General features: G+C 38.3%; 1 protein-coding gene across 2 annotated transcripts in view; it reads right to left on the bottom strand.

Moving 5' to 3' along the window:
- Positions 1 to 17382, bottom strand: part of PRKG1 (protein kinase cGMP-dependent 1) — a gene marked incomplete at both ends in the record, with an annotated part of 850316 nt that overhangs the window by 394048 nt on the left and 438886 nt on the right. For both annotated transcript variants that reach the window (XM_083364786.1, XM_083364785.1), the window contains one exon: positions 10608 to 10721. In XM_083364786.1, the coding sequence (XP_083220912.1) occupies positions 10608 to 10721 (114 nt within the window). The remainder of the gene's footprint in view (positions 1 to 10607; positions 10722 to 17382) is intronic.

Raw genomic sequence — 17382 nt, 5'->3', positions numbered from 1 at the left:
GTTCCCTTAAATATCCCGGACCCAAGCCATTTAGGGCTTTATAGGTCATCACCAGCATCCATTTGCAGTCTATAGACTGCATGTGTAAAGTGATAAGTTGGGTCTTCAGCCTTAAAGAAGCAGTAAGAGTAATATTTCATTCTTGAAGAAGGAAGGAAGAAAAAAAATACACATTATTCCATAAAGCAGTGGAAGCAATTGGCAGGACTGTATGCAAATGGAAATAGCAGAGTGACTGGGTTTCTCATAAAGAGAGAATTAGGGTGATTATTATTTATTTATTTATTTATTTATTTATTTATTTATTTATTTATTTATTTATTTATTTAATTTGTATACCGCCCTTCTCCTGAAGGACTCAGGGCGGTGAACCGGGCAATACATAATAAGAAACAAGATACAAAAATTAAAAAGTTATTAAACAACAATGCCCATAATAAATTTACAGATTAAAAAGTTAAGATCAATTTATAAAACCCGACCCCATCCCATCAGGCCAGGCCAGCTTGTTCAAAGAGGTAGGTTTTAAGATCGCGCCGGAAGGAGCAGAGATCAGGCGCCATCCGGAGCTTGACTGGAAGATGGTTCCATAAATCCAGCGCGCCCACAGAGAACGCCCTCCCCCTGGGGGCCACCGGTCGGCATTCTTTGACCGGTGGCACCCTGAGGAGGCCCTGTCTGTGGGACCGTACTGGGCGGAGGGAAGTTGACGCCAGCCGCAGGTGCTCCCCAAGGTATTCCAGACCCATGCCATGTAGGGCTTTGTAGGTCATTACTAACACCTTGAATCTCACCCGGAAGACAACTGGAAGCCAATGCAGCTCGCGGAGCAGAGGTGTGACATGGGAGTGTCAGGAAACTCCCAACACAACTCTCGCGGCTGCATTCTGTACCAGTTGGAGCCTCCGAGTGGTCTTCAAGGGTAGCCTCATGTAGAGAGTGTTGCAGTAGTCAAGATGAGAAGTCACGAGCGCGTGAGTGACCGTACGTAGGGCATCCCGGTCTAGGTAGGGCCGCAACTAGCGCACCAGGCAAACCTGGGCGAAGGCCCCCCCTAGTCACAGCTACTATATGGTCTTCTAGGGAAAGCTGTGAATCTAGGAGGACTCCCAAGTTGCAAGCCCTATCTACGGGGGGTAATAACTCACCCCCCATAGCGAGGGGTGGAATATCCTGAATATCCCGAGATGCCGGTACGCACAGCCACTCAGTCTTGTCAGGGTTGAGTCAAAGCCTGTTCCTCCCCATCCAGACCCGAACCGCCTCCAGGCAATGGGACATCATGTCGAGGGCATTGCTGGGGTGGTTTGGGGTCAAAATGAAAAGCTGGGTATCATCAGCATACTGATGATACCCAACTCCAAAACCACGAGTGATCTCACCCAGCGGTTTCATGTAGATGTTGAACAGGAGAGGCGAGAGGACCGACCCCTGAGGGAATCCACAAACGAGAGGCCTCGCCAACACCGACTGCAAGCGTCCCAGGAGATAGGAGGAGAACCACTGAAGGACCGTGCCTCCCACTCCCAATCCCCTGAGGCGCCGCAGCAGGATACCATGGTCGATGGTATCGAAAGCCGCTGAGAGGTCTAATAGGACTAGGACAGAGGAATATCCCCTGTCCCGAGCCCTCCAGAGATCATTCACCAGCGGTGAGGTCTATTGGCAGTGGTATGGTTGGAACTCAAAAGCAAATGTTTTACAAATAGTCCTTGTCTTACTTATGATTGTCTTACTTATGACAAATGTTCCTTCTTGTCATCATAAAACGTCACATTCCCTCTCTGATCACATGACATCATTTCGAGCATTTCTGATTGCGGTATCCCATAGTCACATGGTTGTAGCTTTCAACGTTTTATGTCAGTTTCCAGCATTTTTTAATGGTGTAGCCAAAACAAAAAGGCCATTCAACTCTACAATGCAATTAACAACCTTTGTAAAACCAGAACTGGTCATGTGAAGTGCAGTTGCAAGATGGACATGGTTTACAACTGAAATTCTGGTACCAAATGTGATCGTAAGTCAAGGACTATCTGTAACCTTTGGGTCCGAGTTAAAAAAAAAATGCCATCTGAGATGTACCAAATCCAAGAGTGCAGATATCACTTGATAAGCTACTCTCCTTCCCACTTGTCCCTTCTCCCCATACCTGGATCCAAAATAAGTTCACGTTATCACCTGTTAAATTAGAAACCAGTAGAACAGCTGAACAATAAAAGCAAAAGGAGGAAGGCAGTGAGTTGGAGAATGTAAACTTCCCCCAAAATAAGAGACCCAAGATGTTGAGAGCCAGACAGTTGAGATAGGAAAGGTAGGCACCGTCATATATGGCAGGGGTCCCCAACCCCCAGTCAGTACTGGGCTGTGGCATGCCAGCAACTGGTCTGCACAAACAAGCAAAGCCCCATCCACAAGAAGCAGGCAGCACACAAAACCACGCTCCCTCTGTTCCACGGAAAAACCTCTCCCCACAGAATCAGTCCCTGGTGCCCAAAAGGTGGCTTTTGGATGAAAGTAGGGTGATGGAAAGGAAGAACTGCATTGTAGGAAAAGTTGCATTGCACAAGAACACAACCATTCTCTGTGTGTCTGAAAGACAAGCATGAAAAAAATTTGTAAAACATACCACATTCCAGTGCCTAAATTTACAGAAAAACATATGCTGAAGATTTTCAGATCTCAGAAGAGGTTTCCATAGAAGATGTTTTATGAACATCTTACAGAGACAGTTGCCTCTCTGAACAACTTAATAAGGATTGTCATAGACACTGGTCACAAATTGCTAAGTTATCTGTTGGGAAATAAGAAATTAGAAAGGAAAAGAAATGGAAATGAGTAACTTCAATAAGTGGGCATGACTCACTAACTTTAAGTGATATAAGTGGCACAGCAATTTCCGTACGTCTAGAAATATATGATAAAAAAGTAAAATAAATTCTGTATTTCCCACTAGTTAAGGCAAAGGCATGAAACTGATATTTGTGTGTGTGTGTGTGTGTGTGTGTGTGTGTAAGTCTTGCTGTATTTGACATGATTAATAGTTCCGATAACACTGGAGCCTCTTCTAATAGTATACTTATTTATTGCTAATAAGAAACTAATATCTATAAAAATGGCATTTTTATGTATCAGCTTCTTCATCCGAATTAGTGACTAGTAATTAAATAAGAATTAATGGAGATGTCAAGTGTAGAAAAAGAAACTAATTGCTGAAATTCACAATGGTAGAGCTTTCTACAAACAAGCATGGTTTTTTGGCATTCCATTTATTTGGTGAGGGTAGGAAATGGCGCAAAGGAACAAAATTGACACTATTTGATCCACCAAAGAAGGTCAGAAAGGGAAAGCATGCAAAGCCAACAATATCAAAGAAGTTTCCATGTTCTACAGATGTGTCAGCAGGAAAGACATGATTTGAAACATCAGTGTGTTTTCCAAAGTGCAGAATGCCAAAAGTAAAAACATTTCTTGTGTGCACTGGCCTTTAAAAATCAAAGTTCAGTCAATGAATACCTCTGGGGCAAAATTTAGATTGCTCCCATTGTAAATGTCATTGCAATCAGGTTTGGGCAATGTTGACCAAAGCATGAGAAATGCAACCAATTGTTGTCAACTGACTAGGATTTGAGATAAAGATGTGCCAAGGTCATGCATCCCAACCTAAGCAAAATTACATCTCTCAAGTTTAGTTTCACACAGCTTCTCATTTTTCAGACTCAGGTTTTGTTCCAATTTGCTTTGAGTATTTTTTAAAAAGTCTGCCATGAAAAATTATACTCATTTTCATCTATTTTGCAGACTTTTCCTTTGATTCTTCCAGAACTTACATACTTATCAACACATTGGCTGGACTCAAAAGAACAGCACAATTTCCATTGAATTCCCAATCTTCCTTTTTTAGGGGAAAGTTGTACAGAATATGATCAGCTTGCCGTTCCCAAGGGCCTTGGAGAAAGCAGATTATCTGGACCTTGGTGATTCAGACCTTATTATAGTACTGGGATAGTGCTGACCTATATCTAGGAAATTTGGCAGTCCTGAGATGGAGGCATCTGTAATCATGATGTGGGAATTATCTTAGGAGGCAGAAAGAAGAGCCACTGACTATATATTTTTTTATTACATTTATATCCCGCCCTTCTCCGAAGACTCAGGGCGGCTTACAAGCTTAGCAGTAGCCTTCATTCTATGTATATGCCTGCTTGTTAGGGCTTTCACACACACCCCAAGCGGCATTATTACAAAGTCAGCTTAATTGCCCCCAACAATCTGGGTCCTCATTTTACCTACCTCGGAAGGATGGAAGGCTGAGTCAACCTTGAGCCTGGTGGGATGCGAACCTGCAGTAATTGCAGGCAGCTGGTGTTACTTAAGGAGGCATTAGCCCACTGCTCCACCAAGGCTCATTATATAACAATCAGATAAGAGGCAACTGAGCACACAGAAGGAATGGGGTCAAACATAGTAAAAAATGAGAGAAGTCTGCTTGTATAGGACGGAGGGATTGCCTAAAGGCCAGATAGACTGGTGTGGGCCCTCTGGGGGTTTGGGAGCTCACTGACACTCTAGGCCAGACATGTCAAACACAAGGCCCGGGGGCCGGATCCGGCCCGCAAAGTGGTTTCATGCAGCCCGCAAAGCCATCCTGGAAACAGTGAGGGAACGGCCCCCACTGCCTTGGCCCTGGCCCAGAGACCCTCCTTCTTCCAGAGACCCTCAGATCTCTCCCACTCCTGCCCAGGCCCCCATAGGCACCCTTGATGTGAACGATGTAGAACTGGCCATGCCCACCCAGTAAGCCATGTGCACTCTAGCCACGCCCACCCAGTAGGCCACACCCACCCGGCCCCCTGAAGGCAATCGCAATGCTGATGCGGCCCTCAATGAAATTGAGTTTGACACCCCTGCTCTAGGCCAAGCTTTTAGATGTAAACAGCTTATCAGAAGCCTCTTAATGAACAAAACTGCACTTAAGAAACATGTGTCTTGACATGTTTCTGTGTGGTCTATTGGCAAGGCTGAGAAAAGTCAGAAGACTACTCTTAAATACTCAACACTCCTCATTCCTACCAAACACTGTTTAAAGATTTAAAACCTATAACAATCCTTTTTGGAGCGCTAATTTCAAAATCTGGTTATCTCTCTTTTTTTTCTCCTTTTATTTCTATGTTTACCCAGGCAAAATTCCCTACAGTATATCTGCTACTACATTTTATAAACCAAAGGTTCATCAGAAATTATACAGACTAAATGATTTCTATCATTCCACAATTAATTTAGAGTTCAGAATTAATGAGTTTTAACTTGTTCAAAATCCACTTGGCTACTTCAATTACAGTTTTAGATCCCATCTTCCTAATTTAGAAATAAAAGGTTCATAACGTTGAAGAACTGGCATTGAATCCTTTAGAGCCATCTAACATTTCTGACTTATCTCTAAATTATATAATATTATCACAGAAGAAACACATCCACGTCTAATTGGTTTGAAAATGGCTTTGGGGAAAAATTCCAACAAAAAATTAAGAATTAAAAGTAGGATGAAATGTAGAGATGTAAATTAGGGTCATCATCCTTAGCCCAAATGAAAGAGAAATATAGACTATTTCATATATAGTACAGGTAGTCTTGACTTATGACAACAACTGAACCCAAAATTTCCATTTTCAAGATGGAACAGTCACTAATATAGAATTTTCTAGAAATATCTGCTCAGACATATAAATTTAACTCCATCAGTTTTAGGGTTTAAAAGGGCTTTGAAACTCATTTAGTTTGACATACTGAGATGATAATTTCCGAGGTGGTTTTTTTTTTGGGTGCTATTTTGAATAGTGTACTCTTGTTTAAAGTGTTTTATATAAGGCTGTTTTTTACGTGCATACTTTTGGATCATGATATAATCTTTTCATGATTCCTGAACTGCACACCCCAAAGCTAAAACCTCCAATGGAAAAAGAATTAGACTTCACAAATTGGGGAGGACGAGGAACAATGGTTGGAAACTGATCAAAGAGAGAAGCAACCTGGAATTAAGGAGAAGCTTCCTGACAGTGGGGACAATCAACCAGTGGAACAGCTTGCCACCAGAAATCGTGGGTGCTCCATCACTGAAAATTTTTAAGGAGAGACTGGACATTCATCTGTCTGAGATGGTATGGGTTCTCCTGCTTGAACAGGGGGCTGGACTAGAAGACCTCCAAGGTCCCTTCCAACTCTATTCTATTCTATTCTATTCTATTCTATTCTATTCTATTCTATTCTATTCTATTCTATTCTATTCTATTCTATTCTATTCTATTCTATTCTACTCTATTCTATTCTATCAAAGGCTTAAATAAGCCTTAAGGAGGGAAAGGGCTCTATCACAACTAATACTCTTTTTCAAGTATTGTATATTCAACTTTTCTTTTTAAAAGTGAACGCTTCACATTATCCTTATTTTTATACCATTATCACTTCTCCCAACATCTGTCTTTCCAGAGCTCCAACAAGTAAATTGAATTATCATGCAGACAGAAGTACAAGCAGGTGTTCCAATCAGAGCTTCAGAAATAACGTAATAACTGAAATTTATGAGTCAATAATCCTTCTTAAATAGCAGTCGGTACTTCAAAGAACTGAGTTTCTTCATCTAGATTTTGCTGAAACTGCTCCAAGTGCTAACTAAGTGACCTTCCCTGTCAAAGCACTTTGGAAAGGAAATAAAACTAACTACAATCATGACTACTGTTCACTTATTTATGCATTAATGAGCAGGAGAAATTACACTGAAGTCACTTGTTAACGTTCCAAACCACATTACACACGAAGGCACTGCTTACAGTAGAAGACAAATAATGGTCGTGGGTTTAAAATCCCCACAAGGCCGGGAGTGGGGAAGGTCACAAATTAAAAACTGCCTATTTTCATTCCAGAATTTTTCATTTTCTTTTTTTTTTTTTTTATTGAAAAGTTTTACAATACAATTCTTAAGAAAGATTCTAACTTGGAGGAATGGCAGCGTGGTATCAATAAATTTGTGTGGGCAGGGAAAAAGCCACGAGTTAAACTTAAGATTATGCAGGATATTCGTGAGAGAGGTGGCCTTAAATTGCCTAATTTCAAATTATATTATGAAGCTGCTGCATTAGTAGGAATAAGTGATTGGATTAACTTGACGCAATCGAGGTTATTAAATCTTGAGGGCCATGATTTGTTGTTTGGCTGGCATGCATATTTGTTGTATGATAAGAAGGTAGGTACCGTGTTTAGGACGCATATTCTAAGACAGGCATTGCTGAGAGTTTGGAAGAAGTATAGACATAAGCTAAGTTGTAAGATACCATTGTGGGCAATTCCAAAACACGCAATAGAAAATATACATGCTGGTTTCAAACACGATGAGACTACCTACAAGGAAATTTTAAGTTTAGAAAGGAATGTTTGGTGTTTGAAATCATATAGCTTCTTGCGAGAAGAGAAGGTTGTACAAACATGGTTTCAATATACTCAGCTACGGGCCAGGTGGAAAGAAGACCAGAAAATTGGATTTGCAACGATTGATGAAAATTTGATAAAGCAAATTAGACATCAGGGACCTGCACACATTAAACGGATATATCTTGCACTGATTGAGATTGATTCAGAAACAGAGCTTGTTAAGGACTGTATGATAAAATGGGCCCAAAATATCCAGGAAGTTATTACTATGGATATGTGGGAGAAGATTTGGGTGAGGAATGTGAAATTTACTCAAGCTCAAAACTTAAGAGAGAATTTTTATAAGATGTTTTATAGATGGCATTTAGATCCTAAAAAACTTGCAAGTATGTACCCGAATTATCAGCCTAAGTGTTGGAGGTGCGGGGCTGAAGATGCAACATATTTTCACATATGGTGGACATGTAAAAAGGTTAAGGCCTTTTGGATTAAAATCTGGTGGAATATACAGAAGATTTTTAAAAGAAGGATAAAGTTTTGTCCGCAATTTTTTTTGTTGGGAATAATTGTTGATGCTACAGTGGTGGACTCTAAGTTGATGCTGAATTTAATTACGGCAGCAAGACTTTTGATAGGACAATATTGGAAGAAAGAGGAGCTGCCGACCATAGAAGAATGGACTTTAAAGGTTTCCGACCTGGCAGAGATGGCGAAGATATCGGCTTATTTGAAAGATCACTCGCAAGAACGTTATATTATGGAATGGAGAAAGTGGATTGAGTTTATCCAGAATAAGTATAGGGTTAAGAAGTTTTATCTAGCATTTGAATAAGTCTTCTTTCGTGTTTTTTCTTTTCTTTTCCAATTTTCTTTTTTATATATATTTAATAATGTTAAGTTTTGTTTGTTCTTATACAAGTTAGAGGGTGATGGATTTTAGAATTTATGGTTGTTAGTATATGGTTGCTTATGATTGTTTTTATATATATATACCTTGTATTTAGCTCTGGGAAGTCCGGGGGGGGGAGGAGGGTGGGGGGGAGGTACGGGGAGGGAAGAGGGAGGGGGGAGTTGGGGAGGGGAGGGTCGGGGGGGATGGGGGTTTTTAGCAGAATTTTTCATTTTCAAGAAAATTCTATTTCTCACCTCACCACTTTGATAAGGAAAGAATAGTGTGCTTCTAAAATTATGCACATTGGAAGTGTGGTAAAGGGATTGGCACATACTAACACTTATGGTGGACATGTCCGGAAGTGGTTAGATATTGGATGAGGATCCAAAAATGGATAGAGGAAATCACAGGGTGTTTAGTTGATCTTAAACCAGAGACGTATCTGCTTGGCTCCAGGCCTGGAAATATTAAGAAGGAAATATGGTATTTGGTTTTACATATCTTAACGGCGGCAAGGATGGGGTATGCTCAATTTTGGAAGGCAAATCATACCCCGCCGGATGAAGTTATAATTAGGAGAATACTTGATTGTGCAGAAGCAGACACATTGACCAAGAGGTTGAAGGGTAAAGAAGAGACACCAGCATTTCTATCATGGAATAAATGGTATATTTGGATGGAAAAAAGATTAAAGAAATGAGGGTGGCTTGGAGGTTGGTCAAAAATGAAGTGATATAGTCTTTGTTAATGAATAAGCTTTGGAGTTGAATGGTTATAAGAGACTTAATGAGTGGAATATAATTGTTAGTTTAGAAGTAGATATAATGTGAAATTTTTGAAATGGTTTTCAATCTTTTGATTTCTTCGTTTTTTGTATATTGTAAATGTTTTTTTGTCTTTGTTGGTGTATGGTGTTTTTTTAACACGAAATGTAAATAAAGATTCATTTTAAAAAATAAAATAAAATTATGCACAGAAAAACATCCTAAAGAAAACACCAAGCATGAAGGCAGTAGGTGTGAGAAATACTACATATGGAACAATAACAGACAATAAATGTGAACAATTGCTGGAAAGATTGTTTGCCCTAGGTCAGGGGTAGGCAACCTCGGCTCTTTTATGACTCATGGACTTATATTCCCAGAATTCCTGAGCCAGCTTGGCTGGCTCAGGAATTCTGGGAGTTGAAGTCCATGAGTCATAAAAGAGCTGAGGTTGCCTACCCCTGCCCTAGGTACAAAAAAGAAAATGGGCTACTAAAGTGAAGGTGATATAACAAATGACAAGCTAATCAACAATTCCAACTGCACTTAAGCTTCTGTTTTCTACCAGGCTCCTTGATTCATCTACTACCGTAAACCTGTTTTATTTTCCTATTTGTCCTATTCTGTATAGAAAACAACAATTTTAGCGGTGGAGGTTTTTGAGACAATAGAAGCATGGAAAATCTGTTGGGTGATCTTGAACTATGCAACAGAATATAGCTAGTCTAAATTATATTCTGTTAAATATTGTTTGAAATTTGATTTGTCTCAAACCTGCTGGCCTTTAAAAACTGTTCTTCACTTAAGTGCTAGACGGCTGTAACTATACAAATAGTATTCTAATTTCCAATACAGTATGTTTTATTTTGTTATGATTTATTATTTTATCACTTTATTTTACTTTATTTTAATCCCATTTATATCCCACCCTTCTCCGAAGACTCAGGGCGGCTTACACTCTAAGCACAAATCAATGTGCTTAGCAGTAGCCTTCATTCTATGTATATGCCTGCTTATTAGGGCTTTCGCCCCCCCCCCCCAGCGGCATTATTACAAAGTCAGCTTATTGCCCCCAACAATCTGGGTCCTCATTTTACCTACCTCGGAAGGATGGAAGGCTGAGTCAACCTTGAGCCTGGTGAGACTCGAACCTGCACTAATTGCAGGCAGCTGGTGTTACTTAAGGAGGCATTAGCCCACTGCTCCACCAAGGCTCTTTCCTTTGTATTTGATGTTTTAAACTTGTGTTATCCATTCAGAATCATCTAACAGCCATATAAATTGAATGAATGAGCAAATAAATAAGTCTGACATGCAAAGCATTAATTTATACAGCCCAATCCTCATATTCTGTTTACAAGATTGAAAGGGGGGGAAAAACCCATGAATGACAAACTGTATAAAACCTCTTGTTTCTTTTCAAAGATAGGAACACTGATAAATAACTGGAAGATATCTGGACTGACTTGTCAGGGTTTGTCAACAATTGTTTGGGGTTAAATATTAAATATTTCAAATAATCTTACTTTTGACGGTAGCTGTCCGGGTGCAGTTGTATAGGATAGCCAGTTCTCCAAACACCTTCCCAGGCCCCATAGTACACAGCTTTACTCCTTCTTTTGTAACCTCCACCTTTCCATCTGTCAACAAAGAACAGAAATTATTATCACAAGACTATCAGATCTTCCATATGTTTTTCTTTATAAAAGCAAAAAGTTCCTATGACATCTAAAAATAAACATTTCACTGCTCAGGCACTGCTGTATTTAAGAGGTGTATCATCCATATTATGTATAGCTATTATGTATGGCATGGGTCCGGGTTACTTACAGGAGCACCTGCGGCCAGCATCAACTTCCCTTCGTCCAGTGCGCTCCCACAGAGAGGGCCTCCTTAGGGTGCCGTCGGTCAAAGAGTGTCAACTGGCGGTCCCCAGGGGGAGGGCGTTCTCTGTGGGCGCGCCAGACCTGTGGAACCGTTTACCGGTGGAGCTCCGGATGGCTCCTGACCTTCGCTCCTTCCGACGTGACCTAAAAACATATCTATTTGAACAAGCCGGCCTGGTCTGATGGGTTTAGGGGTATTTTAATGTTATTGTATTAATTGTATTGAATTGGGCTGTAATATTTAATATTTTTTAATTTTTGTATTTTGTATTTTTATTGTATTGCCCTGTACACCGCCCTGAGTCCTTCGGGAGAAGGGCAGTATAGAAATTAAATTATTATTATTATTATTATTATTATTATTATTATTATTATTATTATTATTATCTTAGAAATGAATTTCGAATGGCATATTCATAGACTGGACACCTTTCGCTGCAAGCAGCATTAAGCAGTAGTAAAAACATATCAACTGTTGTGAAATTGGGTAGGAACTGTAATATAAAATTTTGAAAGGAATTTTTTTACTCATTTTCAAGAATTATAAAAAGGGATATTATCAAAAGAAAATGTTTTTCACTGCCTTTAAACAACTTACATTTTAGAGTATATTTGCATTCTGCATTATGTTAGCTTTCTTAAAGCAAATACACACACACACACATATACATACATATATACATACACATATATATATATATTAGTTTTAAGAAAGCTAATGTATTGCATACAACTGCTTGCTATATACTGTTTAGAATTAAAATGATAAGAAAACATGAACAATTTATTTTCAGAAACTATGAGATCCATATATATATATATATATATATATATATATATATATATACTGCTAATGATGAGGATTAAAGGTACAGATTTTCAAGATCTAATTTACTCATTTTTTTCCTTTTTTAATTTCTTAAAGGAAATTACTGTACCATTTTTGGTGAAAAATACATAATTATGCCACTCTGAAAGAGAATCTTGCACCAGATTCCAAGAAAGCATACAATCTTGAACATTTGTCCTTTGTGAAGCTCACCAAGAAATCAGAAAAGCAGTAATATAATTTTCACTGACTATATATATTATTGACTTGTCTGCATGTGTCTATCTGTGAGCGAAGCCGCAGTCATATAATCACTTTAATTATTTATTAAATCATTTAGGTTTCTTTTAATTACCCATTCTCTTCCTCCTGCCTCCCTTCTTTTCTTATAGAGAAAGATACTGATAGAACGATGTTTTCTGGGAAGGACAGATATATCCTTAATAGCACTCAGCCATAGCACTTAGGCTTATATACCACTTCATGGTGCTTTACAGCCCTCTCTAAGCGGTTTACAGAGTCAGCATATTGGCCCCAACAATCTGGGTCCTTATTTTACTGACCTTGGCAGGATGGAAGGCTGAGTCTACCTTGAGCTAGTCAGGATCACACTCCTGGCTGTGGGCAGTTATCCTCCAATACTGTATTCTAACTACGGTGCTACCACGAGCTTAATAAAGGAGCATATATCCTAAATTGGACTTTATTATAATGATAGTCAATTACTTCCAAGCACGTATTTTATGGTTTCCTGTTTATTTTTAATATTACATTCAACCACTCCTGTGATAGCAAGAGTGAAGTTAGAGGGGCAGGGAACGGAATTTTGTTTACAAAATTGAAAATCTTTTGTGAGGCTTTTTAAAGCTTCAGAAAAAGAGATGTGGTACACTAACAATCTACAGTGAAATTCAACAAACTCTGTTCTATGCACTCAGGTTGAAATATAGTTTAAAGCTGATATTAGGATTAATCTAAAACCATAATGTACTTGAACAATAGATACAGCTAAAAAAAACCCTAACTTTCAGAATATGATCAAAAGGCATCCTGAAAAAGTGAGAAATCTGTTATAAATTGTAACCTTCGGAGTTATTGATTTCTCTAAAGAAATACAGTAGTCTGCAATAGTAGATTTCTTCTTTACGGCTGCTTTGTATTTCTTATGAACATTTGAAAGAATTTCCCATCAACTCTGACCACAGCTCTTTACAGTTTAGTGGAATCACTGCCAAAAGCAATAATTATCATCAGTTTCCAAATGATTTCCACAATATCTGCTATGGTGTGATACTGGCAGTTTTTTCATACAAAGAATATAATCTACCACGTAGCTAAACGTCTTTTCCAGTTGATAAATGGATACGGCTGAGGTGTATAAAATGCAATATGTGTCACAAATTCACTAGATGCATTGCCTGCATGTAATTAAAGACAAATGAATGGTATGTAATAAATTAAACTCTGTGCATGCAGTTAAAGTCAACTAATGATAGCAATGTGACAAATATTTTGATCAAGGACATCACTAGTAGTTAAAATGCTATTGAGTCAGAAAAATTAATCGGAATTAGGCATGTTAGGCATGTTTTTGATAGATTTTTACATCTTTAAATACTTTTTGCAGAATGCTATGATTAAAAATGTTTATAGCTGTGTGAAGACACACTATTCTTTTGTAACAAACATAACAACAAAGGCAATTTTCTTTTTTTCCCCAGTGATCTCCAATGTAGAATTTATTTTTGTCTTTTGAGTCAGACACTTAGTTACTCTTCCTAAAATCATTTTTGTCTTCCTGTACTCAAAGTTTGAGCTCAGTTTATAGTTTCCTAGATAATGTGTATTTCTACACATCAGTGTTCAGACAGTGAAAGTAATGAACTTTACGAGCTTTCTTTTCCTTGATTATTAGGATCCATTACAGTTGCACTCCTACAGGGCAAAAGCCTTTATCTTTGATGCTTATTTCAGGTTTCTGTCTTCCAACCCACCATAAAATTCCAGTGTAACATATTGTGACAAACTCACAAAATGGCTTAAGGAATAAGCTCACTTTTTTTCTAAAATGAATGAGATGGTTTAGGTCACCAAGCAAACAGGAGAGGCTATGTCAGCCTACATAAGAGGTTACTTATATATGCCCACAAGTGAAATATTCATAAATACCTTGGTTCATTCCCATAATATGTTTGAACCAAATTGTAGCATTCCATCTCATAATGCTACAATCTCTTCCTTTTCTTTCCAATATATGTATCTTCATTAAAGGAAGAAAATGTTTGTAACATTTACTCAGCAATCTAATATTAGGAGTACTAGGTGTTGACTGCAAAATAAATAAATAAAAATCTTTACTGAGGGTAGGAAAAAATATTCTGCACCTCTTTGTTTCTTTGTAGTGACTATCTGCAGGTTTGCTGCCTAGGTCTGGTAAATATAAAACCCTGTAAAGTGTTATCTATAAGTTATTGCCAATATTTTACCATCTGCAATCCTTGAAGGCAAATATAAAGACAATTCCACATGCAGAAGGACTCTCCCCACATGGACAAAGCATTAAAAAATGTCCCCATTATATTCTGCATTATCACTATACACTGATAGTTGCAGAAGATGAATATGGAGATCCTTTAAAAAGAATCAAATCTAGTTAAATAAATATTTTAGATATTTATTATAGTATTTTACTAAACACATGGAAATTGATTACTGGCACTGTCCTGCAATCTTAATGAAGAATTTGATAGCTTCTTATCAATCAATATGTTTAAATATTTTAGATGAGTCTCAAATTTTAAAATGTTACTATTATACTGAAATAGCTACTTAAGCATAAACATACTTTCTTAATATATAACTGTGGTATTAATAAAGCATTTCATGGGTATAATACTTTATCAAATAAGACAATTTTGGGAGTCATCATACACAAAAACTATTTCAGTTCTTGATTTCTTTTGTGTTTCTTCCTTCCTATTGTTCCACTATTTATATATACCTAGCATAAACCTAATCATTTTATAGAAAATCTCTTTACATGTTCTTTGGATTACCGGTACATAATTTTAGAGGCAAAACAGTACATTGTATTGTGAATTTTGAACTTGTGCCACTACAAGATAACAGCGATAATCAAAATACTGAAAAGTATATTGCAAATGCAATAAAAGGTCATTTATTTATATGATTCAGAACCAAACAAGTCAAAGACTATCAATTAACAGATGGAGAATTTAAACAACACACTTAATAATGTAATAATAAGAATATCAATAGGGATTAAATATTACATTTCTATTGACTATTACACTTAGAAAAAGCTGAGTGTTTTTCATTGGTATGTTACACAAGTGCTTATTGCTAAAATCGATCATACTAAAAAACTTTAGAATTGTAACATACAAAATGGATTGCTCTTCCATATATACTGGCAACATCATAAATTTAACAATTTTTTAAAAAATATTTTGCCAGAATTTAGGAAGAAACCAGTTGTAAATGTTGACTCTCCTTTTTTTGGTAGTTGGTACTCTATTAAGTATCACAGAGGTATATATTCTACAAAGCGTATTAAGTTGGCTTTGCATATTATAACAACTATTAAGTTGCTATGCTTCTCATTACAATATAATAATAATAATAATAATAATAATAATAATAATAATAATAAGAAGAAGAAGAAGAAGAAGAAGAAGAAGAAGAAGAAGAAGAAGAAGAAGAAGAAGAAGAAGAAGAAGAAGAAGAAGAAGAAGAAGAAGAAGAAGAAGTAGTTGGAAGGGACCTTGGAGGTCATCTAGTCCAACCCCTGCTCAGGCAGGAAACCTTATACCATTTCCTTAATTTATATTTAAACTTCATTAGAAAACTGGCAGCTTAAGCTTTGAGCATATGCATTCAAGTCAAAAATAATGTAATATAAAAATATCCTGATACTAACTTTAATTTAATAGGGAAAACAGTACGGTACTATAATTTTGAACATAGCCTTTTGCTGCATGTAATATTGAGATTCCTTTAATGTAAAATTTTAAAGCATTAGATTTTATCTGCCTGGCAATAACGTTAAGGATGGATTCCTTCAGATTAGTTAGAAATTCTTGTTAATTTTTATTCTTTTCACTGTTTTGGTCAGCTTCTGATCCGATTCTAACCTTTAGTCTTAAAATGCTAAATTGTAACATGTTTCTCTTTACATACATTCCAATTGAATATGACACGCAAGAATAACAGTGGAATGTCCTTCCTTTTTCTAGTAGTTGATAAATTCTTACACCACCCCAGTGATGCCCTCGCTGTGATGTCCCGTTGCCTGGAGGCGGTTCGGGTCTGGATGGGGAGGAACAGACTTCAGCTCAACCCTGACAAGACTGAGTGGCTGTGCATTCCGGCATCCCGGGACATTCAAAATGTTCCATCTCTTTCTATGGGGGGTGAGCTCTTACCCCCCGTGGATAGGGCTCGCAACTTGGGAGTCCTCCTAGATTCACGGCTTACCCTAGAAGATCATGTAGTGGCCGTGACTAGGGGGGCTTTTGCCCAGGTTTGCCTGGTGCGCCAGTTGCGGCCCTATCTGGACCGGGATGCCCTGTGCACGGTCACTCATGCGCTCGTGACCTCTCGCCTTGACTACTGTAATGCTCTCTACATGGGGCTTCCCTTGAAGACCACTCGGAGGCTCCAACTGGTACAGAATGCGGCCGCGAGAGTTGTCTTGGGAGTTTCCCGGTACTCCCATGTTACACCTTTGCTCCGCGAGCTGCATTGGTTACCAGTTGTCTTCCGGGTGAGGTTCAAGGTTTTAGTTATGATCTTTAAGTCCCTACATGGCATGGGTCCGGGGTACCTCGGGGACCACCTGCTGCCGGCTTCAACTCCCCTCCGCCCCGTGCGTTCCCACAGAGAGGGCCTCCTCAGGGTGCCTCCGGTCAGGGAATGCCGACTGGCGGCCCCCAGGGGGAGAGCCTTCTCTGTGGGTGGCCCGGCTTTGTGGAACCAACTGCCGGTGGAGCTCCGGACGGCATCGGACCTCCGAACTTTCCGTCGTGGTCTGAAGACCCATTTGTTTGAATTGGCCGGTCTGGCCTGATGGGGAGCTGGGTTTTAAATTGTCATTTTAGATTGTATTATTGTTTTTTTAATTGGGCACTGATTTAATCTTTGTTTTAACTTTTGTATAGTATTGTATTTTATTTATATGCCCTGTGAACCGCCCTGAGTCCCCAGGGAGAAGGGCGGTATATAAATTAAATAAAACATAAACAAACATAAACAAACATAATTTTATATTTTGCAACTCTGTAATGTAGTCTCTATTTTCCCTTTTTACTCTTTTCATTTGTTAGTGTAATACTTTCTGCGTTTATTTATTTCTTTTTAAAAAACATTTGTATAGCCACTTAACTAAAGCCAAACCCTGAGCAACTTACAACTTACAACAAATAAAATAATATATGATAATATGTGAAACAATACAAATGAAATCAGGTCTTAAATTCTTATGAGAATGCTTGCTTTGGCCATTCAATCCCATACCACCTCCAATCAAAGCTTTCTTATCTGCAGTTAAAAAAAGGTAAAGGTTCC

Source organism: Vipera ursinii (genome assembly GCF_947247035.1).
Source record: "Vipera ursinii genome assembly, chromosome: 5".
Classification (NCBI taxonomy): Eukaryota; Metazoa; Chordata; class Lepidosauria; order Squamata; family Viperidae; genus Vipera; species Vipera ursinii.
Note: the sequence above shows the minus strand (reverse complement) of the source record. Positions and strands in the feature narration are given on the sequence as shown.